Source organism: Cucurbita pepo, chromosome 7 (assembly GCF_057944985.1).
Source record: "Cucurbita pepo subsp. pepo isolate OVF chromosome 7, ASM5794498v1, whole genome shotgun sequence".
NCBI lineage: Eukaryota > Viridiplantae > Streptophyta > Magnoliopsida > Cucurbitales > Cucurbitaceae > Cucurbita > Cucurbita pepo.
Genome location: NC_141804.1, coordinates 9,416,706 through 9,440,752, shown reverse-complemented (window position 1 = coordinate 9,440,752; position 24,047 = coordinate 9,416,706). Strand labels below are relative to the sequence as shown.

Sequence of the window (24,047 nt, the reverse complement as noted above, 5' to 3'; positions counted from 1 at the left end):
TTAATTCATTTATGTACTTCTTCTCAGACGTAACAAAAAGCGTGTAGGAGTCCCATCAAACATATATTTGAGACATGGGTATCGTCTAATTTAGCATAAAAGTACGTTGTTGTGTGTCTCACTCAAGTTGCGCGTGCTCGTTAGGGAGGCCAGGTCGACCTAAGTTGGCATCGACTTGGCGTGACACGGGCGTGTTTACGTCCATTTGGGCCATTTTTTAAGAAATTGAGAAAATAAGTGTCGTTTATGTAGAAATTCTTAGCCTTTGGGTCCGTTCTAGCAATTTCCCAAGAATTTGCTTATCTAACGTTCCACACAGTCAAAGTAACTCAGCGACTTTGACTTAGTCAAATAGTAGAATAATAAATAAAAGAAAGAAACCCTTGCCCGCTCATTTTCTTCCCTCCGGCGCCTTCGTCCCCTCCCTTTCAGCAGCTCAGCGCCGCCGCCGCCGCAGCCTTCCTCCGAACGTTTTGGCACTTATTTTCTACTCTTTATTACTGGTACTTTCCCATTTTCATCTATGTCTTCTTTTTTTGATCGCTTGAAAACTCAAATGAGGACAAGAAATGAGTTGTTTTTGCTTATTTTTTAGTAACAATTGCTGAATAGCAACGGAAAAGTAATCATTCCTGGGAAGAATTGGGACTTCTCGAACTTCCGCGCGCTACCCTCTGCCTTTTGATTTCTTGCATGTGTCTGTCAATTTAGGGAATTGGGTTTTGTCGAATAAGAAGGGAGGAAATTGTTTTGATCGACTGAAGAACTTCCTCTGCAGATTAGAGTTGGTTTGATGAGTTTATGAATTAAATTTATGGTCGGCTAGATTTATGCTGGCGTTATAGGGGCTGTTCGTTAGGTTATGGAGCTTGATATCGTGTAGTTTCTGAGATAGAATCTTATTTATTCTCCTATTTAGTTTCTTAGATAGAATCTCTTCTCGTATGTAGTTTTGAAATGGATTATCTTATGTATAACTACGGAAGTCATCGATATATAAACTCCTAGTTGTCGTGAAGTTTTCCATCTCGGTGTCTCTACTTATATTTCTCCTTGCATCTTTTTTTTTTTTTTTTTTGTTCTTCATTTAGATTGAGTGTGTAAGTTGTGCAATCCTCGCATTGTTCTCTCTTAAACGGATTATCTTACATGTAATTGTTGAAGTCATCAAATATATAAACCCCTAGCTGTCACGAAGTTTTTCATTTGGGTGTCTCTATTTATATTTATCCTTGCATCCTTTTTCTCATGTTCTTCATTTAGATCGAGTGTGTGAGTTGTGCAATCCTCGCACTATTCTCCACCAAGCGGGAGGAGGGAGGAAGAACAAGTTTGAGGCTTATTTCATTGATTCATTAACTTTTGTTTGTTGTTTCAGCTGAAAATGGAGGTCGATTCTGATGTTACCAAACCACACGATGATGCTGGTTGCAAGCCAATGGAATCTGATGATTTAAATGCACATCAAGTACCTCTAATTTCCTTAGTTATAATTTTTTTTCTTGTTTCTCATGTGGATGTGTAAATCCTTTCTGTTTACTCGTTAGGTTCGAGATATTAAATAAGCGTTGCGTTTTACTTTATTTATTCTATGTATGTGTTTGGATCATTTTTGGACCATGTTCCAATAATTTGTTGAGTGGTTGTCTTGATTTGTGTGTTTTTTTTTTTTTTTAATATTTAGGAGAAGGATAAAGAAAAAAAGGAAAGTGTGGATTTGTTTAAGAACTAAATATTGAGTTATAATCTTATTTTGTCTTGTTTCTTCAAAAATATGTACAATAAGAAAGTTGGAGGCTAGTTATGAGTTAAGAAGTATCGATACAGATACAAGACACGGATATGACATGACACGGACATTGTGACACGTACTTTTTAAAAATCAAAGACACAAACACGACAAAGATACATTTATTAAAATGTATATCATTTTTATACAAGAAGGAAATTCAAAGTCGGTAAGCTTATGCATCTAAATGCTTAAGAATATGAATTTGATATATTTTTCTCTCAATGTTATTGTATGTCTATTAAGTATATTTAATGGTTGATATGTGCCTGACAAATATTATACCTATAATCGACTTTGTACTACTTAGTGTTAATGAGTGTCTGATACGTGTCCCACAAATGTCAAAGTGTCCAATTGTTTGACCCTTGTTGGACATGGACATGCTAGCCAAACTAAAGTAGCCGTGCATTTTAGGTTATAAGATTTTGAAAACGACATTGGGTTTTACTTTCTATGTGTGTTTGTGTGATTCGGTCCATTTCAACTGTCTTGTTCCAATAATTTGTTAAGAACTCGAGCTTTTCTTGATTTGTAGTCTTTTTGGTATTTGATATTAAGGATAAGGGTAAAGCTAAAGAGGAGCTTGCTGATTCAATTAAGAACTTAAATATTGAAGAATCATCTAGGCAGGCAGGGTCTTCAGCCACAAACTTCAGGCGAAAACCGGTTATTATCATTGTCATAGGAATGGCAGGTAATTTTCAATGAAAATTCTTGTCGCTGTTGGAGTTCGGATGCATATTAAGTATTTGAACTTATTTATGGTTTTTACCCCATGGTTTCTGATGTTTATCACTTCCAAAAAGTAATATTAATAAATCCCCTATTTCACGAGCGATGGACTTATGCTTCTACTAGCTAGTTTTTCGAGTGTACCTACCCATGCTCCTTCATTTTTTCGAATCTCATTTGGTGTGGCCAAGACCTCTTAGGTACTGTCGAACTTTTTCTAGGACCAAATTGAGGAGGTTCTACCTGGTGAGGTGGGGTTTTGTCACCGTTTCCAAGGATCTTAGAAGCTCGGGCATAGGAAATATGAGAGAGTAAATATTTCGTCCTTTCTGAATGGATCGGGAGGTTCCGTTAGGACTAGAGGCTCCTTAGTATAAGGATCATGTTAATATAAAACAGTCAAATCTCTTGGAAACTTATTAGGCAACCTAAGACCCTGGTTTCGATATCTTGTTAGGTTTTTATCTTCTTTTCCACAGTTCTAAGTTTTTTCAATATCTTTTGTACGGTTGGGGCTAGAACGAAACAGAAGAAGGATACAAGATAGATAATAGAGTTTTAGTGAGTTATACATCTTTGTCTTTGGAATTGATTGTCTTTGTTCTTCATAGGCTTGTTTATTTCTTCTTATTCTTGTATCATTTTCAATTGTAAAGAGGAACAATTTAGTGGCGCATGTGGAAGTTAAGTTTTGTGCATCGGTAACAGATGGGTAGATTTGAGATAATTTGGATTCATGGTTTCTTGTGTTTTAAATAAACATCTCCTTGAACAAATACTTTTAAAGGGTATCTTGACAAGTTGGTAATTCAGACATCATAAAAGATCTGCAATATCGGTTCATTGCTGGTTTAAAGTTTATATGAAGTTCTCGGTTTGAATAAGACGGTTTTACAAGTGGTGTTTCCTAAGCTTGTGATTTGTTTGTTGTCCCAACTATTGAGTTTGCTGGGTTACAAGACGTTGCTGGTTGTTTTGATGATTTATTTGATATTTGGAGCGGAAGATATCGTTGCTGTTTTTCCTATTGCAGAGTCCTTGAGATGATCATGAGTTTGTATTGCTGTTTTGGATTGTTTTGCTAGATATATAGCAGGATCCCTAGATCTAATTGTTGGGAAAAACGGCTCGTTTACTCGCTTTTGGATCTTTTAGTTGGTTTCCTGTTTGTTTCATGTATTTAGTTTTTGTTGGTCGTTTTTCCATGTAAGCTCTTGCTACTTATTTTTCTATTTTTCAGTTCTTGAGTGAAAAGTTATGCTTCCTTTTGAAAAAAGAATCTCCAAGGCATTGTGTAACAGCCCAAGTCCACCGTTAGAGATATTGTCCTCTTTGGGGTTTCCCTTTTGGCCTTCCCTTCAAGGTTAAAACGTGTCTGTTAGGGAGAGGTTTCCACACCTTTATAATTAATACTTTGTTCTCCTCCCCAACCGGTGTGGGATTTCACAATCCACCCCCCTTCGGGGCCCAGCGTCTTTGTTGGCACTCGTTCCTTTCTCCAATCGATGTGGGACCCCCCAATCCACTCTCCTTCGGGGCTCAGCCTTCTCGCTGGCACATCACCCGGTGTCTGGCTCTGATACCATTTGTAACAGCCCAAGCCCATCGCTAGCAGATTTCGTCCTCTTTGGGCTTTCCTTTCGGGCTTCTCCTCAAGGTTTTTAAAACGCATTTGTTAGGGAGAAACTTCCACACCTTTATAAATAATGCTTCGTTCTCCTCCCCAACCAACGTGGGATCTCACACATTGGGGCTTAGTTTATTTTATGATTCAGAAACGAGTTTCTAAAAACACATGGAATGCAATATGAAATGAGTTTTAGATGGATTGTTGTTTTGAAACCCCATTTCCAAAAATAAGTTTACCAAGTAACCCAAGAATTCTTATGAATGTCCTGGCATTTGGTCATTTATCAAAGCTAGTCTTCTGATGATTTCGATTGGAAAGGAATAGGAGGATCTTCAAAAGGTGAATACAAGCTGTTTTGTTGTGTGGGGGTACTGCGTTTGGTCTCGATTTTTTGTAATTATGATTTCTTGGTTTTTTTTCGTCTTCTTTCTTGGCTTTTACAGGCTTCTACCAGCCGTGTTCGTTTTATTTTCCTAAATGAACGCTCGTTTTCTTAAAGAAACGTTATACAGTTGTGAGAATTTAGTTTTTTTTTTTTTTTCCAGGAAGTGGGAAGACGACCTTTCTTCATCGTCTGGTGTGCCACACACAGGCATCAAATATCAGGGGTTATGTAATGAACCTTGATCCAGCAGTCATGACACTACCTTATGGTGCAAATATCGATATAAGAGATACCGTGCGGTACAAGGAAGTGATGAAGCAATTTAATCTTGGGCCCAATGGAGGAATTTTGACGTCACTTAACTTGTTTGCTACAAAATTTGATGAGGTGAAAGTTCATATGGGTCTCTTTCTATTATGTTCTTTTTTCCATCACAACAATCAACATGGTAGGCATAGCCACTTTCCCCTCCCCTCCTATGATCTTTTTTGGTGGTTATTGTGTGTTCAGGATGTTAATGGTTTGTAACAGGCTAAGCCTACCACTAGCAGATATTGTCCTCTTTGGGCTTTCCCTTTCGGGCTTACCCTCAAGGTTTTTAAAAGGTGTCTACTAGGGAGAGGTTTCCACACCCTTATAAAGAATGTTTCATTCTCCTCCCCAACCGATGTGAGATCTCACAATCCACCCCCCTTCGGGACCCAGCGTCCTCGCTGTCTCTCATTCCTCTCTCCAATCGATGTGGGATCTCAGAATCCACCCCCCTTTGGAGCCCAACATTCTCGCTGGCACTCCGTTCCTCTCTCCAATCGATGTAGGATCTCACAATCTACCCCCATTTATGGCCCAACGTTCTCGCTGGCACTCATTCCTCTCTCTAATCGATGTGGGATCTCACGATCCACCCCCTTTCATGGCCCAGCGTCCTCGTTGGCACACCGCTCAGTGTCCACCCTCCTTCGTGGCCCAACGTCCTCGCTGGCACACCGCCTGGTGTCCACCCCCCTTCGGGGCTCACCATCCTCGCTGGCACACCGCCCTATGTCTGACTTTGATACCATTTGTAACAGCCTAAGCTCACCGTTAGTAGATATTGTCCTCTTTGGGTTTTTTCTTTCGGGCTTCCCCGGTGGGGTCTCATATTTTTTTCATCATTTGTTTTCTGAACAGTAAAAGAAAGATTTAATGCTTTGTTAAGTTCATGAATTGTTCTAACAGAAGAAACCAAGTTCATGTATTGAAGCTTGTTTCTGTTTTTATGCTATATTTTCCTCATATCATATGCATCAAGATATAACCTTACTTAAACTGGATCTGTACCATGGGTTGTATAACTGCCCTAAAGTTCATATCATATGCATTGAGTTGAGATTGATGACATATTTCCAATGTTGTGTGATCTCAGGTAATTGGAGTGATTGAAAAGCGAGCAGAACAGCTTGATTATGTTCTTGTTGATACTCCTGGTCAGATTGAGATATTCACATGGTCTGCATCTGGAGCCATCATTACTGAGGCTTTTGCTTCAACGTTTCCCACTGTAATTGCTTACGTTGTTGACACGCCTCGTTCATCTAGTCCCGTGACCTTCATGAGCAACATGCTTTATGCCTGTTCCATCCTCTACAAGACAAGGTTACCAGTTGTGTTGGTTTTCAATAAAACCGATGTGGCAAAACATGAGTTCGCTTTGGAGGTAATTTTTCAGAGTAATTATAACCTTTCTTAATGATTATTTGTAAGAATAGAACGGATCATCTAATCGTTGACCCTCGTGTTATAGACCTACCCTTCAAGTTCTGAGTTTAAGTCGTTATAAACATAATAAGTTAAACGTCTCATTGTCTATGTATATTAAGGTTGGTTTAGGGGAGGCGAAGTCTCTCAAAACTATATTGGTTAGTCGGGTGAGCCATGTACGTGATACGAGGATTGAGCCTTTGACATTGTGGTTATTAAGGTTGGTTTCAGGGTTAGCAACGTCTCCCAAAATTATAAGTCTTAGTGGTGTGGAGTTAGCTGTGAGCATAATAAAAGATTGAACCTTAGATATTGTGGAAACCTCTCCCTAGCAAACACGTTTTAAAACCTTGAGGATGGTTGGAGAGGGGAACAAAGCATTCCTTATAAGGGTGTGGAAACCTCTTCCTAGCAAACGTGTTTTAAAACCATGAGAATGACGGCGATACGTAACGGGCCAAAGCAAACAATATTTGCTAGCGGTGGGCTTAAGCTGTTAGGAATGGTATCAGAGCTAGACACCAAACGGTGTACCAACGAGGACGTTAGGCCCCAAGGGGAGGTGGATTGTGAGATCCCACATTGGTTGGAGAGGGGAACGAAGCATTCTTTATAAAGGTGTGGAAACCTCTCCCTAGCTAACGTGTTGTAAAACCGTGAGGCTGACGGCAATACATAACGGGCCAAAGCGGACAATATTTGTTAGCGGTGGGCTTGAGCTGTTACGAATGATATCAGAGCTAGGCACCAAACGGTGTACCAACGAGGACGTTGGGCCCCAAGGGGAGGTGGATTGTGAGATCCCACATTTGTTGGAGAGGGGAACGAAGCATTTTTTATAAGGGTGTGGAAACCTCTCCCTAGCAAACATGTTGTAAAACCGTGAGGCTGATGACAATATGTAACGGGCCAAAGCGGACAATATTTGTTAGCAGTGGGCTTGAGCTGTTACGAATGCTATCAGAGTTAGGCACCGAATGGCGGTGCGCCAACTAGGACGCTGGCCCCCAATGGGGGTGGATTGTGAGATCTCACATTGGTTGGAGAGGGGAATGAAGCATTCCTTATAAGGGTGTGGAATCTTTTCTCTAGCAGACGCGTTTTAAAACCATGAGCCTGACGGTGAGCTTGAGCTATTAGAATTTGAGAAACATAACGGGCCAAAACGAACAATATCTGCTAGCGGTGAGCTTGAGCTATTAGAGCTTTGTGCTCGTATTTCTCTTTTTAGATTATCATTATATTACAAGTATTTCTCTTTTTAGATTATCATTATATTACAATTACAAAGCTCTAGAAATTGTAGACTGTTAAAGAATGAATTATGCTTGCAGTGGATGGAAGACTTTGAAGCATTTCAAGCTGCAGTCAGTTCGGATGGTTCTTACACCTCCACATTAAGTCAAAGTCTTTCCCTTGTGCTTGATGAGTTCTATAAGAACCTGAAATCTGTTGGAGTCTCTGCAGTTTCCGGTTCCGGAGTGGATTCTTTCTTCAAAGCAATAGAGTCTAGCGCTGAGGAGTACATGGAAACCTACAAGTAATGATAACTTGACATCGGCCGTGCCGGTTCGAGACTTGCTTCAGTTCGATATTTATGCTACTTTTGGCTTTTTTATTTTCAGGGCAGAACTCGACAAGAGAATTGCCGAGAAGCAGCGATTAGAGGAAGAGCGTAAACGGGAAAACATGGAGAAGTTGAGGAAAGATATGGAGAGCTCCCAAGGACAAACCGTGGTTTTGAGCACCGGTTTGAAGGACGAGAAGACTAAAACTAAGATGGTTGAGAACGAAGATGAAGAGATTGTCGATGAAGATGACGATGATTACGATAGATTTACCGAAGAGGAGGATGTCATCGACGAGGATGACGATGAAGAGGTTGGTCGTTTCTCCTTTTAGTAGAGAAACGGACATGATTGCTAATGGGAGAAGTTATAATGAAAACTGTGTATAGGTTTTACCGAGAAACGAGTCACCGGGTCAACCCGAACACGAGATTCTGGCATTGTTTTTGACATTTGGACAAGGTTTCCTTACTAGATGCTCTTGTGATACTTGATTTTGATGATGATTCATGCCATCTTGTAGGATTTTTGGTTTGGAAGCTTGCTTTGTATGGTTGTAATGTTGTACATTTGGATGGTTTATGATGCTATATATAAAATCAAATGATGAGAATTGATGCTCCCGCTTGCCCGTTACTTACTCGCTTGGGGTTGCCCGTTACTTCCTCGCTCGGGGTTGCTCATCACTTACCCGCTCGGGTTGTCCATCACTTGCTCTCTTTTTCAGACCCTTCCTATTCTTTTTCTTGTACGATTCCTTTAACCTATTATTTGAATATATTTTAGCATATTTAGTATATTTTATCTTATTTTCAGGATTTGGCGAAGAGTATATTTTCTTGTTTATGAGTTAGTTGGGAGCTCGCATCCTATTTAAAAGTTGTGAACATTAATGAAGATCAAACTTTTAATCCTACTATGTTTCTCATTCTTAACACTTATAAATCGATCACTGATCCAATTTGAGTACCTCCACATGGATTACTCAAGTGCAGCATGAAGCCGCTAGCACTGTGTTGGCTCCTATGTTGTTAGCTGTGTCCTACTTGGTCCTCTGACACGGTGGAGGTTCTATAGCGCGTCATGAGCATCGAGCTAAGGGGCGGTTGAGTTCTCAAGTGAAACGCCCTACTTGGTCCCCTGACAAGGTGGAGGTTTCGTAGCACGTCATGAGCATAGGGCTAAGGGGCAATTGAGCTCTCAAGCGAAATGCCCTACTTGGTCCCCTAACAAGGTGTAGGTTTCGTAGCACGTCATGAGCATCGGGCTAAGGGGCGGTTGAGCTACTCAAGTGAAACGCCCTACTTGGTCCCCTGACACGGTGGAGGTTCCGTAGCACGTCATGAGCATCAGGCTAAGGGGCAGTTGAGCTCTCAAGTGAAATGCCCTACTTGGTCCCTTGACACGGTGGACGTTCTGTAGCACATCATGAGCATCGGGCTAAGGGGCGGTTGAGCCACTCAAGTAAAACACCCTACTTGGTCCCCTGACACGGTGGAGGTTCCGTAGCGTGTCATGAGCATCGGGCTAAGGGGCGATTGAGCTGCTCAAGTGAAACGTCCACATATATATATATATACATATATATATTTTCCCAAAAGAATTATCTTAATTATATTGGAGTAAAATCTAGTCTTAATTATGTTTCTTTAGTTACCCCTTCTAAATCTAGGATTAGAATCATTATCGTTTTAAATTAAAACTTTAGTTTTAAGGATGCTAACCATTTATATATTTGATTCCTAAATTTTCACGGTCATTTATTTAGTTTTTGACGTTTATTTATCTGACGTAATCTTACAGTCAAAATAACCGTTCTGACAACAATTCATATCGACATCCCATTCGTCCAATTTTTACGTTACTTTTTCTAAGCAATCAAAATGGAACTCAAAACTTTACGTTAAAGTATAAAATTCAACTACTAACATTTAATATCGTTAAAACATTTGGAGAAATCAAGGAAGATCTATAAACGGATAAATTTTAGAAGAAGACAAAAGCGTATCTAGCAATAGTAACCGTTATTGTTTTTAAAATTTAAATATTAATCGGACTTTTAAAATTATAAATATTTTTGAAACACAGCGTTAACGTTAAGACTAATACTAATTTTTTAATTAAAAATATTAACAAAACTTTTAAGATTTAAAAATATATTTTAATCAACATATATACTTTTAATCTCTAAAACGTTTTAAATTTCTCAATTTTGGTATCTTTATTATTAAATATAAAACTTTAAATAAAAATAAAAAACACATCAAATAAATAAATAATTATTTTTTTAAAGAATTAAAAAATACCCTTTGTAGATAATTTACGAGTCTAGATGGTTTTTGTCTATATATTGACGATAATTTTTTATTTTTTTATAAAAAAAATATTAATGCTAATTTTAAATTTTTTTTAAAAATATATTTTGAAATATTACGGAATTATTTTTTTAGAATTTTAAAAATATTTAAAGATATTATTGAAATATATAAAAATATTTATATTATTATTTAAAAAAGAATTTAGCCATCCGAGCATCGACCCGAAAACCTCTGGATGGTCTACGACGTTTGAACTCCCAACCACGATGGTCTGAATATCAAGTCTTTGAAGTGTCGAGAGCAGAAGGGGCTTGATTTCAACCAAAGTTGCTTCGAATTCCATTCTCAAACTGAAGCAACTGAGATTGAATCAACAAAGGGGATAGTTCGCTCTGCAATCCGTTTCCAGGAGTTTGGAAGCATCATTTTTGCATTCAACTACTGCCGTCAAGCTTGGTTTTATAGGTCACCTTCTTTGAACTTATGAATTTTTTGGTTTTGATTTGATTTTGAGATGACGGAAAAGCACGAAGACGTTGAAGATGTAGGCAGTGTGTCTACCGATTCTTTTATCGATGACTCTGAAGATGATGGGCCATCCACATCTGGGCAGGACGAGCAATTGCATCTCGAGGCAAGCGACATTTAAATTTTCATTTGTGTTTGGGAAGTTTCGAGTTCACTTGTTGCTATGTATCTTGCTAGTCAGTTGATACTTAGGTATTAATATCTGTTTCAATTCTACTAACTTCTATGATCTTAAGTATGGTAAGTTCGCTGTTTGTGTTTGTTTTTGTTCATTGAGCAGGAGCCTTTGACAGAGCAAGAGATAGAGGATTTGATGGCTGAGTTTTTGGAAGTTGAGAGTAAGGTGACATATTATTCTCTTAGCTTCAAGGACTTTGTTCCTAATGTTTTGTGATCGTAGTATTGGTATTTAGCTTCTATTCTGATAGACTCCTTACTAACAAACTTACGTTACAACCATGGTGAAAGTACTCTAGATTGTGTCACATACCATTGTATTTCTCTCAATGTGTAGTTGAGATTTTCTGCAGCAGTGGAGTTCAAGGAGTTAGACATCAGTGTCCAAAAGTATTGCCGAGGTTTTGAATTTCGGAGATGTTGATAGAAATATCGATGTTTGAGGGCTATTTTTTGAAAAAGAATGGAAACTTTAACAAATTTTAAACCTAAGCCATATAACATTATTTTTAACACATATATCCATGAATATGAGATCGTATCATTCAATACAAAAGAAAGAAATTAGGAAAGAAGATTCCATGAAAAAAATGGGAGGGGGTTATAAAATATAAAAGTAGAGAGATGGAAAGAAGTGAGATTGAGATAGCAAGAGATAGAAACCAATTGAGAGAGTACGTGGATTCCAAAATAGTTTGTTATGATAGAGAGATGTTGGAACTTGTCGAAGGCTTTTTCCAAGTCAAGTTGACAACTACGCCTTTTTGTTTGTTTGTTTCTTTCTATTCATTTATATGTTCCTTTGTCATGAGGGATGCATCAAGGATCTACAATCCCTCTACAAAAGCTATTTGCTGCCTAGTAGTCGTGAAAGGGAGGACTTTTGTAAGACGCTTTGATAGCACCCTTGCTATGATTTTGTATAGTACGGTCGCAAGACTTATGAGTTGAAAGTCGGTGATAGAGCAGACATCCATTTTCTTTGAGATCAAACAGTTGTATGTTTCATTTAGGTTACCATTGATAATTCCATTGTGAAAAAAATCTTGAAACACTCATAATCTCGGCTCTCAAAATGTTCCAACATATTTTTATAAGTTCTGAGGTAAAACCATCCGATCATGGGGTTTTGTTGGAGTCTAGGAACTGTGTCGCCTTGCCTACCTCTTCTTTGGTGAAAGCAAACTTGAGGGAGGTTGCTTGTTGTTGGTCAATTGGGCTCCAGTCAAGATCGAGGGGAAATTCAGTGACAATATCGACCTTTGAATATAAGGACGTGTAAAAGGTCACAGATTATGATACAATTTCATCTCTGTTTAGTAAACTTCTACCTTGTGTTGATAGAATTTCCATGATGGTACTTTTCATTTTTTTTGAAGCCATGATATGATGGAAAAATTTGGAGTTTATGTCACCCTCCTCTAGCTATCATTTTGTACATTTTTGTCTCCAAGATTGTCCACCTTTGCTGCCAACGAGATAAGTTTTGCTTTCTTGAGCTTTTTGTATATGTGTTGAACTAAGGCGATAGAGCCCGTTTCCTCCATTGATCAAGGAGAGCAATTTCAATAAGGGGTTGGTTTCTTTTTGTAGAGGTACAACTAAAAACCTCCTTGTTCCATTTCTTTTAAGACTTCTTTTAGCGTTTTAAGTTTGTTGATGAAACATTGCCTTGACCATCTACGGAGGGGTGTGATCTTCCACCATTATTCTATCATTGACAAAAATTCAGAGTTGTTCAGCTACATATTCCTGAAATGGAAGGGAGAGGGGCTATTTATAGCAGCCCATAAAAAGTACAACTGAGATAATGATCTGATGTAGGCCTCCCTTTAGATTTTGGTACTAAGAATTTTTGTGATGACCTTGTATTTCTCATTCTTTTGAACTGGTGGACTTTTTCCTAACCGTAATTTTGTAGTTTATTAGCTTTAGATTAGAGTTTTTTGTTCTTGGCTCCTTTTATTCTAGATTTTAAAAAAAGTTGCACTTGCGTATTCCTTTGTTCATTCTCAATGAAAGTTGGTTTCTTCGTGTAAAAACAAAAAATAAAAATGAAACCCATTGGTTTTGGCCTCTTTTGCATGAGCTTTCTTTTTAATATATATTTATCAGTTTTCTAGCAAGAAATATCTACCTTATGTTCATGTTAGGCCGCAGAGGCTCAAGAAGCACTTGAAAAGGAGTCTCTTTCCAAAGTGGAGAATGAAGTTCGAGAAGAATTGGCATTGACTCTTAATGGTGATGATGTTAGTTGTTGCCTTGTCTCGGTCTTTTTTAATTCTGTTGTATTTACCATCAATAATGTGCTTTCTTGTCTTACAGCTTGAAACTGCGGTTGCAAATGAAATGGCTATTTTGGTAGAAGAGTGGGAAGGTGTGCTTGATGAACTTGAGATTGAGAGTGCTCAGTTATTGGTATGCTTTTCGCTTTTCTGTTGAGCGTGTTTAACATCAAATTAATATTTTAATACCTAAATTTGTTAAATTGCAATCATGTTTGATCATAGTATCGGGAGAATTGGGAGGTTTTTCTGTAAATTTATTCTCTCTCTTGCTTTGCTGTCTGATTTTAGCTTTTTCTCCCTCGTGAGTTTTCTATCTCTTCTCTAGTATTAGATTCTTATTTATCTCATCAATGGAAAGTTTCGTTTCTTGTTAAAAAAAGCATAGAAACAAGGGCCAATTTGTCATACTATTTACTTGAGATTGTTCGTTGTTGGTTTGGCTGCAATTAAAATGGAATTCATTCTTTCGTTCAGTTTATCAGTTGTTTGGTTGGGGATGACCAAAAAAAAGTTACGGGAGGATCATTGGGTGGGTGATAAGCCATCATGCGTGTTATGTTTGCATCTCTGTCATTGTTCAAATTAGATGCTGCATTTGGTGGCCTTGGTGTTGCTTTCTCTAGTCCTTCCTCTTTTATTTCCTTGGAATTCTGGTGTTCGATGTCTGATCGTGGGGTGAATGATGTGGTGGGTCTCATTTCTCTTCTACATCTCTAGTTTGGGATACGTAGGAGAAGGGATAATAGAATATGGACCCCAATACTTTTAGGAGCTTTCTCGTGCCATTCCTTTTTCATGTCTTGTCCAACCCTTTTCCTTCTCCTGTTGTCTTGGTTTCTTCTGCGTTGGAAAGTTATAATTCCAAAAAAAGTTGAAGTTTTTGTGTGGCAAGTGTTACAAGATGGTGTGAATACTTTTGATTGCATCAAGAGGTATTCTTCCTATGTGTTGCACTCAAAATGGTGCATTCTTTGTTGGAGGTATGAAGGGAGCCTTGACCATTTGTTGTGGGAGTATCAATTCGCTCTTTACCTTCGGGGTTATGGAGGAGTTCATTCAAGGTTTGTGGTGTGCACAATAGAGATGAAAAATTGATGGTGATGGAGGTGCTTTTTAATCCTCCTTCTAGGAAGAAAGGAAAGTGTTGTGTCAAGCAAGTTTCTGTACAGTATGAGGTATTTGGAAACGATAGAATTTTTAGAGAGGTTAAGATTGGGTGAGGAGGTTGACTAAGTTTAATGCCTCCTTGTGGGTGTGCTCTCTAATCTTTTTTGTAATTATGATTTTAGTATTGTTCTCTTCGATTGGAGTCCTTTTATATAGGTAGGGTTATTTTATTTTATTTGTTTTATTATTATTATTTTTTGTATTCCCTCCTGTTCTCCTACGTAGAAAAAAAAAAAAAAAAAAAAAAAATCCAAAATGGGGATTTTTTTGGTGGATACATTGATATATGGTAAATGCCCTTCCAACCATTTCCCCTCTCTTACCTTAGGTCTCTGTTAGGCAGAAAATAGACCTTTGAGCTTCTGGGATCTCATTACCATGAAGATTTCTTTAAGACTTGGCAGATGGTTTGATTCTTCTCCAAAGGGTGCAAACTTATGCTTATACAATCTATATTTATAAATATATTTTATAAGAACGAGATATCCTGTATAAGAAGCCCACACAAAAAACAACCTAAAGGCTGGGGTAGAGAGAACCCCTACACAAAATAGAAAGCTTTTACAAAATATCCTTCCCAATTCCTCAAGTCATGGAGAGGCTGTCGTTACACAAGAAATCCTTTTGAAAAGAGTTTCAGAAATCCTTTTGAAAAGAGTTTCCCTACATATTTTCGTTTAGTTTACACTTGGTAAGCAAGGAGGGAGCTTAATATCTTCCCACTGTTTGTGAGCATGCTAACTCCGAAAGCCAGTGGTTCAGCATTCTCAACTCAGAAGCACTTTTAGCAAACATCAAATCTTATTTCTGACGTGATGATTGGTCGAGCTCTGGCTGCCATAAACTCACCAGTCAGGATGCCAAACTTGTGATCAGTGGGACAAAAACAAAGGCAGTTGGGCAAGTTCCTTAAGAACACCTATTGAAGGTGGTGACACAGAACGATTGGAACACTTTTACCACCACCCTTTAGATAAAAATCCTCACTGCCTTACCTGACCATCTGTCTTGGACTCTAAAGAGAGATGATGTTATCTCTGTCAAGTATTTGTAGATTTCCTCTCAATTAATGAGCAATCTCTGCTCCCACTCTTTTGCAGACTTTGGACTGCAAAGGTACCCTAAAAGTGGAAGGTTTTCCTTTGGTCTTTATTGTTGGGAGCTTTCAACGAAGCTGATAAAGTTTAAAATGGATAATCTCAACAGGGCTCTCTGTCCAACATGGTTCTCCTTGTGCAAGTGTAATGGGGAGGACTCGAGCCACTTGTTCATAGTTGCGTCCTTCCTTGGTCCTCCTCCCACAAAGGCTTCAGTATTCCTTGGGTCTAGCATAGGGAAATCAAGGCTACGCTGTTCCAGAACTCCCCTGGCCTTTGTTCTTATTCAGACCAAAAACGAATTTTGTGGCTCCTTTCCACCGCTGCTATCTGTTTGGTTATCTGGCTTGAAAGAAAAAGGGCGTGTTTTTTGAGGCATCAATCACTTGGTCAACTCACAGATGATGTCTACTACTCTACAACTTTGTGGGCTGTCAAATCAAAATGGTTGTGTAATTACGCTTTTACTTTGCTTCCAACAAACTAGTGAGCTCTTATACGCTTCCTCAACTTGTTAGTTCTTCATCAATAAACTTCCCTGTTTCTCTATGCATAAAATGGGATAATAATTTTTGTATGTTCCATCAGTTTTGGACAAGAGAAAGATCTTTTGTGGGTGCCACTTTTTCTTCTCCCCTCTTTTATGGAATGCTTGGCTGGGGAGAAATAGAAATACTTTTTGAGAGCTTGAAAGCTTTATGGGGAGGTTGCTCTATAGCTAGGTTTCATGGCTCTCTCTATTTGGGTGTTGATTTCTGAGGATTTTTGTGGCTATCATTTTTCCTTTTATCTCAATGAGTAAAGCTCTTTTTGTAGTCTTTATGTTGTTTCTTTCTATAGGCTCCTCTTCCAATTAGCTTTTTTTTTTTTTCTTTTTTTTCTTTTGCCTGTATTCTCAGCGTGCACTCTTTCATTTTCTTGACAAAAGCTTAGTTTTTAATTGAAGAAAAAAGATGTTGAGCTTTGGCAAGTCATGGAGGTTTAAGTATTAATAGGGATGTATTGGGATGTTATTAGGACGTTAGAAGTATAATTGTAATTACTTGGGAAGCAGGTTAGAGTGGATGGTTATACACAAGGGAGTTCGGGGTTGGCAGAAATTTGGAAACTGGTTCATGGTTGGACTTGGGAGAGAGAGCCCTTCATTACTTGTGTAGTTATTCTTCGCTATTGTACTACAATTTCAGTATTATTTTCTTTGTATGAAGACCCTAACATGAGCTTGATAACACTCTCGGTAAGGAAGTTCGCGACTGATGGTGAAACAAATACTTTGCCTGACAACCTGACTATTGCATCAGCCACCGCAGCAAAAACTTATTCATGTCTCCTGCAGGATTGCTGCAGACTTGCAGTCTTAACGATCCTTGAGTATATATGGGATGATATTACCATATAATTTGTTGATACGCTTCCTCAAACCTTCAGGGAAGATATTTTTAGTGACAGGATTGTTAAACAAAAAATACATGGCCCAGTCTTTATATCGATGTAATATAAACACCGATGTCTTCTAATTTTTTTTTTGAAATTTAATTTTTTGGGGACAAAGAGGTTTCATTGATGAAATGAAAAACTAAGGTTTGTTTGTTAACCATTTTGTTTTTTAAAATTTTGCTTGTTTTTTCATTATTTTCTGCAATGAATTTCGTCTTTCATGAGAAAATGAAAACAAGTTTTTGATAGCTACATTTTTAGTTGTTAAAACTAAGATTGGTTTTTGAAAACCTAGGTAAAAAGTAGATAACAAATCAAGGAAACACATTGGTGGAAGTAGTATTTATAAGCATAATTTTCAAAAACCAAAAACCGAAAACTAAATGGTTATCAAACATGGCCTAAATGAGTAACAAATTGTTTTCGAAGTTCTATAAGAAAGCAACTGAAAACAGAAAGCTACTTCCCAACAACTATGCCAAAAGATCAACACAAACCAACCAAATAAAGAACACCCTAAACAATACAACCAAAAATGGTCAACTAAGATCGCCAAAGCTTGATATAGTTTACATTCTCAAGCAACTAGACAAAAGAGGAGAATCAAACTTTGAAACCATGCACCATTTTCTCATGAACCAAATACAGATGTTTTCCTTATCAAATAATAAAAGCTCTAGGTGATATCTCTTTTACCAGTTTTTGACAGTATTGAAGCTTCTCTGATATTTTAGTCATCTTCTTATAAATGTATAGTATCTTTATATTCGTAATTTTCTTTATGAGTTGTGTGTATGATCTGGGGTGTTGCTTATGCTCTGTAATATTTTTCTTCTGTGAGTTATGAATTTCTTTTATCCAGGATGCTTTTATTTATTTATCTCTCTGAATAGGAGCAACTTGATGGTGCTGGTGTCGAGTTACCGAGTCTCTTCAAACAAATTGAAAGTCAGGCTACTTATGGTTGCTATACTGAAGCTTGGAAAAAGAGGATACACTGGGTAGGGTCTCAAGTAACTGGCGATCTTCTTGCATCTGTATCTGACGCAGAGAAGACCCTTCAAACCCAAAGGCCTGTAAGGAGGTATAACATGCCCTTATGATATTGTGAAGCTTGTAAAAACTTAGATTTTCATTCATATGCATATAAAGTCTGCTTTGGGCGTAGACGACATGGTAAACTTTTGGAAGAGGGCGCAAGTGGATATCTGCAGAAGAAATTCTCCACTCACGAGATGGAGGGAAATGGATCAGAAAATTTGGAAGTTGATTGGTGCTCTCTTAATAAAGTTTTTTCAGAAGGCTCAAACAACAATGAAACATTATTCGGCAGCAAGAATTGGGCTTCTATTTACTTGGCCAGCACTCCGCAGCAGGCTGCAGAAATGGGACTAAAATTTCCTGGAGTTGATGAGGTACGATGTGTTTTTTATATCATTATTTTTGTTCCTGGAGTTGATGACTGTTTGAAAGGAAAGATTTAGTGGGGTAGAGTCCTTGATGACGATCCAATAAAAAATAATGATAAAAACTAGTCATCATTATTTTGTTCCTGGAGTTGATGACTGTTTGAAAGGAAATGCATGACCGGCTGATTAAACTATGTAAGAAGATTTGCTGTAGGCTCTTTAAAATATGTTGAGGACAATTTTTAACTCTTGTTATTATTGACGTGTGTAACCTATTGCCTCTATATCTGTTTATTCTTCATTGTGAACAACCTAAGAATAGATTTCATATCGTTTTATCAGGTAGAGGAAATAGATGATGTTGATGGAAATTCTAGTGATCCGTTTGTTGCTGCTGCCATTGCAAATGAAAAAGAGCTGGATCTTTCTGAAGAACAAAAGAGAAATTTCAGAAAGGTAAATAACTTCTGTTAAAGAAAAGTTCCAATTTATACTATTAAAAATCCTTGTATTCACGAGAATTTCAAAAAAGAAAAGTGCAATAATATTATTTAAAATCATTGCATTCATTAAAACTCAAAAAGTTCTTCAAGGGTTTCTTCAAACGATATTCTATTCTGATCGAGACAATAAACGAAGACAGAAACCTGTGGTGGAAAAGGTTTAGATGGAGCGCTCTTCTACGTTCTCTTTATTTGGCTATGTTATATGCTTGGTAAAAATGGATCTTAATCTTGCTTTAAGCGCCCAATGTTTTTCTCAGAAACATTGGTAAGTCATTTTTCATTTTTCTAATTGCTGGAAATCCTTGGTTGCCGATTGTTGAGGAGTCCTGCCCATCAAGAAGCTAGACCAAGCTCATTTGCCAGGGGCATGAGGTTCTGAAGTGGGCAAGAGACAAAACAGAAGGCACATCTGGTCGGGTGTCTTCCAGAGAACCGTTCGCATTAGAGGAAAAATGTCAATGGTTGCAATCGGAGAAGTTGGGGATCAAATGAGACAAGCGCCAGCCAAGTGCTAAGTTGAGCACAATGTAAGTCCTTACGGGGGAACAACACTAGTACAAAGAGGAAACCTAGTAAAGTGGGGGAGAGCCCAAGTGAATGGGTTGCTCACCCTGTAGATGTGCTCAGGTGGGAGCACACGTATATTCCTTGAGTCACTACCTAATGTCTTAGGTGGGGGACTTCACAAGAGGGTCAAGACCAGCATCAGCTGGACGTGGGCAGAGAGATGAAGCTGCGGCAAGAGCAGAGTACTGGCAAGGCAGCATTCGCCACATGAAGGGGGCCAGTGAGAGTTGGCTGAAGTGTAGTGCTAAAGTGGGTTGTGTCAAAAGCTTTGACTTTGCTTATGTATGGGATGTGGCCACGATGCAAGAATGTTGTGGATAGGCTTGAGAGCCCCACCTAGAGGGGTGTGCCACCTATGTACTTAGAGAATACGAGGGTGAGGCCAAGGTGGCCATTTTTGGGGCACACTCCCCCTAGCTTAGGTGAGGATATGTGGACGCTAGTTAGTTTTCCATGATTTGTCTGGTGAGTCCCGAGTTGAGTCCAAGAGAAGGGCGAGGGAGGCCCCTGGTGAAGCCCACAACCAGTGGGCAAGTTTTTTTGTCATGCTTATGTTGTGAGTCTCGAGGACAGAGGGAAGGTTCATTAGTGGGATAGCCCATAAGTAGTGTGCAAATTTCGTATTTGTTTTGATCCATGTCGATTTCCAACAAGTCAGTTAGTAGCAGTCTAGACTCCACTTTCGTAAGAGTTGGTGCCATGAAGAGGAATGTTGTGTTTGGCTTGCGAGCCTCACCTTGAGGGGTGTACCGTTTAATTGCTCAGAGAATATGTGGATTGGCCAAGAGAAGTGCCAATGTTGAAGTTGGGGCAAGGTTGTCCCCAAGCTAACCCCGTCGCGTTAGTAAGATAAGCATTTTGATAAAAGAGGAGTGAGATGCTTAGTGAATTGATATTTGTTTGAAGCATGATCAATTCTAACAGGTCAAGTCGGCAGCCAGTCCAGAGTTCGGATCGTCATCGAGGACGATGCCATGATTTAGTGGGGTAGAGTGTCACAACGATTGTGCCCCCGAAAAAGTCGTCGAGGACGATGACTAGTTTAAGTGGGGGAGAACGCCACAACCATACTATGAAGAGAGTAGGTTGTGGTTCTCACGTGCAGTCATGATAAGGTGGCAACACAAAGTTGCACTCAACCGACCACGTGAGGGCCAAGACAAGACAATGCCGTGATGCGACTAAGGATGATGGTGCATCATCCAACACACCATATAAGGTGTAACGAAGCCACAAATCCAGGCGAAAATGTGAATGGGGCTTTAGTTCGTCGTAAGGCTTACCGTGAGCGTGTCGAGATCACAACGCCGCACGGTTGAAAATGTTTGACCTGAGATACCATGTTAGGAACAACAACCTTCTACAATGGTATGATCTTGTCCAGTTTGAGCATTAGCTCTCATGGTTTTGCTTTTGGTTTCCCCAAAATGCCTCGTACCATTGGAGATAATATTCATTTTTTATAATCCCCTGGTCTTTCCCTTAATTAGCCAATGTGGGACTACTCTTCTCAATAATCCTCAACAGTCCCCTCTTCGAACAAAGTACACCATAGAGCATTCCCTGAGGCCTCTATAGCCCTCGAACAGTCTCCCCTTAATCAAAGTTCGACTCCTTCACTAGAGCCCTTGAACAAAGTACACACTTTGTTCGACACTTGAGTCACTTTTAACTACACCTTCTTGGCTCACAATTTCTTTGTTCGAAACTTGAGGATTCTATTGATATGACTAAGTTAAGAGTATGACCCTCGTACTATGTTGCAATGTTGCAAGTCTAAATTAGCTTGCTATTTTTCTTATATATTTTTAGAGAATTATATGTACATTTTATGAGGATTGTCATTTCGCTCGCATTAGGTGGTTGACATTTTATTCATGTGCTGATGGGATTTCTGTAAATAGAAGAGTTTTCTTGTTGCGAAATGTAAAGTGATTTTCTTAAATGGCTTATTGTTGTTCGGGAAGTTTCCAAGTTCCCACTTTAGTAGCACAACCTCTGGAGTCGAAAATTGTTTCAAGTTATGTTGATAAAGTAAAAATGCTTCCAAAGGAAAATCCAAAATCTCAGGAAAATCCACTGTATCAGATAATTTGGAGAACTTTTCATCACTTGATAAAGACAATGGATTGCAATTTCTTTGCCTTTAATTACAGTACCTGTGCCGATAACTCAACAGTAGCTGTGGGGTTTTGAAAGCTCAAGTTGAGTTCATTGTGATTCTTCTTATCCCATTTCCAAAGGCAACTACGAAGTACTTATCCCATTTCCAAAGGCAACTGTGAACTTGAAAGCTCAAATTGAGTTGATTGTGATTCTTCTTGTTCTATTGTGAATGGTGTGGTTATCATGTTCACCCTTTTTCCCGTTTGAAGCTTTTTTCTTCCAAATTGATCTGTTTGGGTGCGAATAATGAGCGTTGGATGATGTATTTATTAAATACTCAATTTATAGGTTCCATTGAGCAAATGTGTTAACTTGATGATCAATACTTCTGGTTTCATTGACCACGCATATTCTTTATACCTTTTCTGAGTGCAATTTACCTGTCTTAATTTTTAAAGGTATTTTAAGTTTGAGAAGATGATTAGTTTGCATTGATAGGTCAAAGAAGAAGATGATGCCATTTTTGATAGAAAACTCCAAATGCATTTGAAACAAAAGCGATATCAGAAGAGATGTAAACAGGTATAATTTATTTATGTCTTTTCCTGGTTTTGTTTTCTTGTGTATCTCAGTCTACCTTTGATATTTAGTACTTCTGATTTATATTTGTGGTAAAATCTATCTGTCTGTCTGTCTATCTATCTATCTATCTAAAGCAAACTTATTACAGTGCGTCAATATTCAAAAAGAGTTCAAACGAAGGTTCCAGTTTTATGAAAAATGACATAGGGTAGACTTCAACTCTCGGGTAGGCAGATTTATTTATGAGAATAGAGGTTCAAAGTTCTTAATTCTCAAAGGAACATGGACACCTTTGGGAATTCGTGGATTACTGAGATTGAATGAATACCTATGAAGTCTGTAGTTTTGAATTTTGCGATCTGCAGAAAGACATAACGTTCATATTTCTGAATTTTTTGGTTGGCAGACTCTTGGGATATCAAACTTTAGCCTTAGTAGCCCGTGGATTAACATTTCAAGTTCTTGGTGATATTGTGGGATCAAATGTGGGGGAATTTCATATTAGTAGAGACAAATAAGAAGGAGATGGATTGGGAGAGGATGGTAGGAGGCACAAGTGTATAGATAAAAATATCATCCTCCTCTCCCTAAGTCATATGAGGTAAGGAGGAATCGAAGGGTTTGTCTTCAAAGAAGGAAACACTGTGAAATACAAGATACCTATTTGAACTTCACACAAAAGCATTTATATCCTTATGAAAACGAGAATGAGCCTTCAAAGATTGAGGTCAAATTTTGTTAGATTAGGACTAACACCTCAAAAAAAAAACAGGTACCACAAATTACTTTCAGCTCAATGGGAAACCAAGATTTTGTTGGAAATAAAGCATGCCAAGGAACTAGACTAAGTACAAATGAGGGCATGTGATTAATCAAGATGAAAGCCGTAGAAATTGCATCAACCAAAAAGTGCTATGGAACATGCATTTGAAAGGATACTGCTTTTGCAGTTTGAAGAAGACGCCCATTCTTGTGCCCAACAACTTCATTTTGAGATGGAGTACCGCCAAAAAAAGACAGATGAATAATTCCATGCTTACATAGGTACAACCCAAGTGCTTCAGAAAAGTATGGACTAGCATGCTTCTCAACGTTTTGAGGAAAACATCAGTATGAAAGTTACCAAAAGGGGAACGTAACTCAAACGTTTCTTCATAAAATATAACCAACTCATATGAGAGTAATCACCAATAAAGAACGAAATCTTGAAATCCAGTTTTGGACACAACTAGACAAAGACCCCAAATATTGGGATGAAATAATTCAGGAGGCACACTTGCTCTCTTATTGATTCTATGGCTCATATAAGATGATGAAATTTGAAAAATTGACATGTGTCACAAATTAATGAAGACAAGTTATGAAATTGAGAACAAAACTTGTTTACCATGGAAAGAGATGGATGACCTAGACAACAATGGGCATCAAAAAGAGAAATGACTCTAGAGAATGCAACTTTTGACATTTGATGATCAAGAATGTAATGTTCTCCAGATTCATGTTCTTTACCAATAATCTCCTAAGTCACAAGATCCTAAAAACAAACAATAGCCAAGATAGAAGGAATCACAATAATTAAGATCATTAGAGAGTTAACTAATAGAGATCAAATTATAGGAATGTGGGGATAGAAGTAGAACCAAGGACAAAGAAAGAGACAGAGTTAGATCTACTATGCCAGTTCCAAGAACAAATGATTTTGGTCCATCTACAAGGTAACATTAGCTAGGAAGGATGAAGATGATGAAAGAGTGAAACAAATTGGGATTACTAGTCATATGATTAGTTGTTGATGTAAATAGTCTTCTGAATAATTTATCAGTTGCTAATGTTGAATGTTTTGAAGACTCTCGTAAATGGTGTTTAGAGGCTTGAGATTTATCCTCTTTGAAATCTCTTTCTAGTTAGTTGAATACTTCATTTCTTTTCCGAAGTATTGGTTCTCTGCCTTGTGGAAGATAAAAAAGTCCAAAAAGAAATAACATTCGTTCTTGGATATTGCTAAATAGCAGTCTAAA

The 24,047-nt window shown here is 38.2% G+C and overlaps 2 protein-coding genes across 4 annotated transcripts in view; both read left to right on the top strand.

Annotated features, from left to right (window-relative positions):
• The first annotated feature begins 341 nt into the window (after positions 1–341).
• LOC111799004 (GPN-loop GTPase QQT2) lies at positions 342–8,468 on the top strand. Its single transcript, XM_087125592.1, has 7 exons — positions 342–503; positions 1,379–1,468; positions 2,351–2,486; positions 4,700–4,926; positions 5,945–6,235; positions 7,614–7,819; positions 7,905–8,468. Exons 2-7 carry the CDS (start codon positions 1,385–1,387, stop codon positions 8,179–8,181), a joined length of 1,221 nt encoding a protein of 406 aa, XP_086981718.1. The 5' UTR covers positions 342–503; positions 1,379–1,384; the 3' UTR covers positions 8,182–8,468.
• Positions 8,469–10,366: 1,898 nt separating this feature from the next.
• The window catches only part of ATRX (P-loop containing nucleoside triphosphate hydrolases superfamily protein), a 33,273-nt gene continuing 19,592 nt past the window's right edge, over positions 10,367–24,047 (top strand). The window contains exons 1-8 of one of the 3 annotated variants that reach the window (XM_023681375.2): positions 10,367–10,799; positions 10,974–11,036; positions 13,024–13,119; positions 13,196–13,288; positions 17,753–17,943; positions 18,028–18,274; positions 18,611–18,724; positions 21,946–22,029. In XM_023681375.2, the coding sequence (XP_023537143.2) occupies positions 10,680–10,799; positions 10,974–11,036; positions 13,024–13,119; positions 13,196–13,288; positions 17,753–17,943; positions 18,028–18,274; positions 18,611–18,724; positions 21,946–22,029 (1,008 nt within the window). In that variant the 5' untranslated portion in view covers positions 10,367–10,679. Of the gene's footprint in view, positions 10,800–10,973; positions 11,037–13,023; positions 13,120–13,195; positions 13,289–17,752; positions 17,944–18,027; positions 18,275–18,365; positions 18,425–18,609; positions 18,725–21,945; positions 22,030–24,047 lie in introns of those variants that run through there. The other 2 variants (XM_023681377.2, XM_087125591.1) reach the window with 2 other exon arrangements.

Bases quoted from the DNA above. Each gene is read 5' to 3' on its own strand.
- LOC111799004 (XM_087125592.1), top strand. From the start codon at position 1,385: ATGGAGGTCGATTCTGATGTTACCAAACCACACGATGATGCTGGTTGC. The intron at 4,927-5,944 runs GTGAAAGTTCAT...GTGTGATCTCAG, and splicing joins TTGCTACAAAATTTGATGAG to GTAATTGGAGTGATTGAAAA. The intron at 7,820-7,904 runs GTAATGATAACT...TTTTATTTTCAG, and splicing joins GAGTACATGGAAACCTACAA to GGCAGAACTCGACAAGAGAA.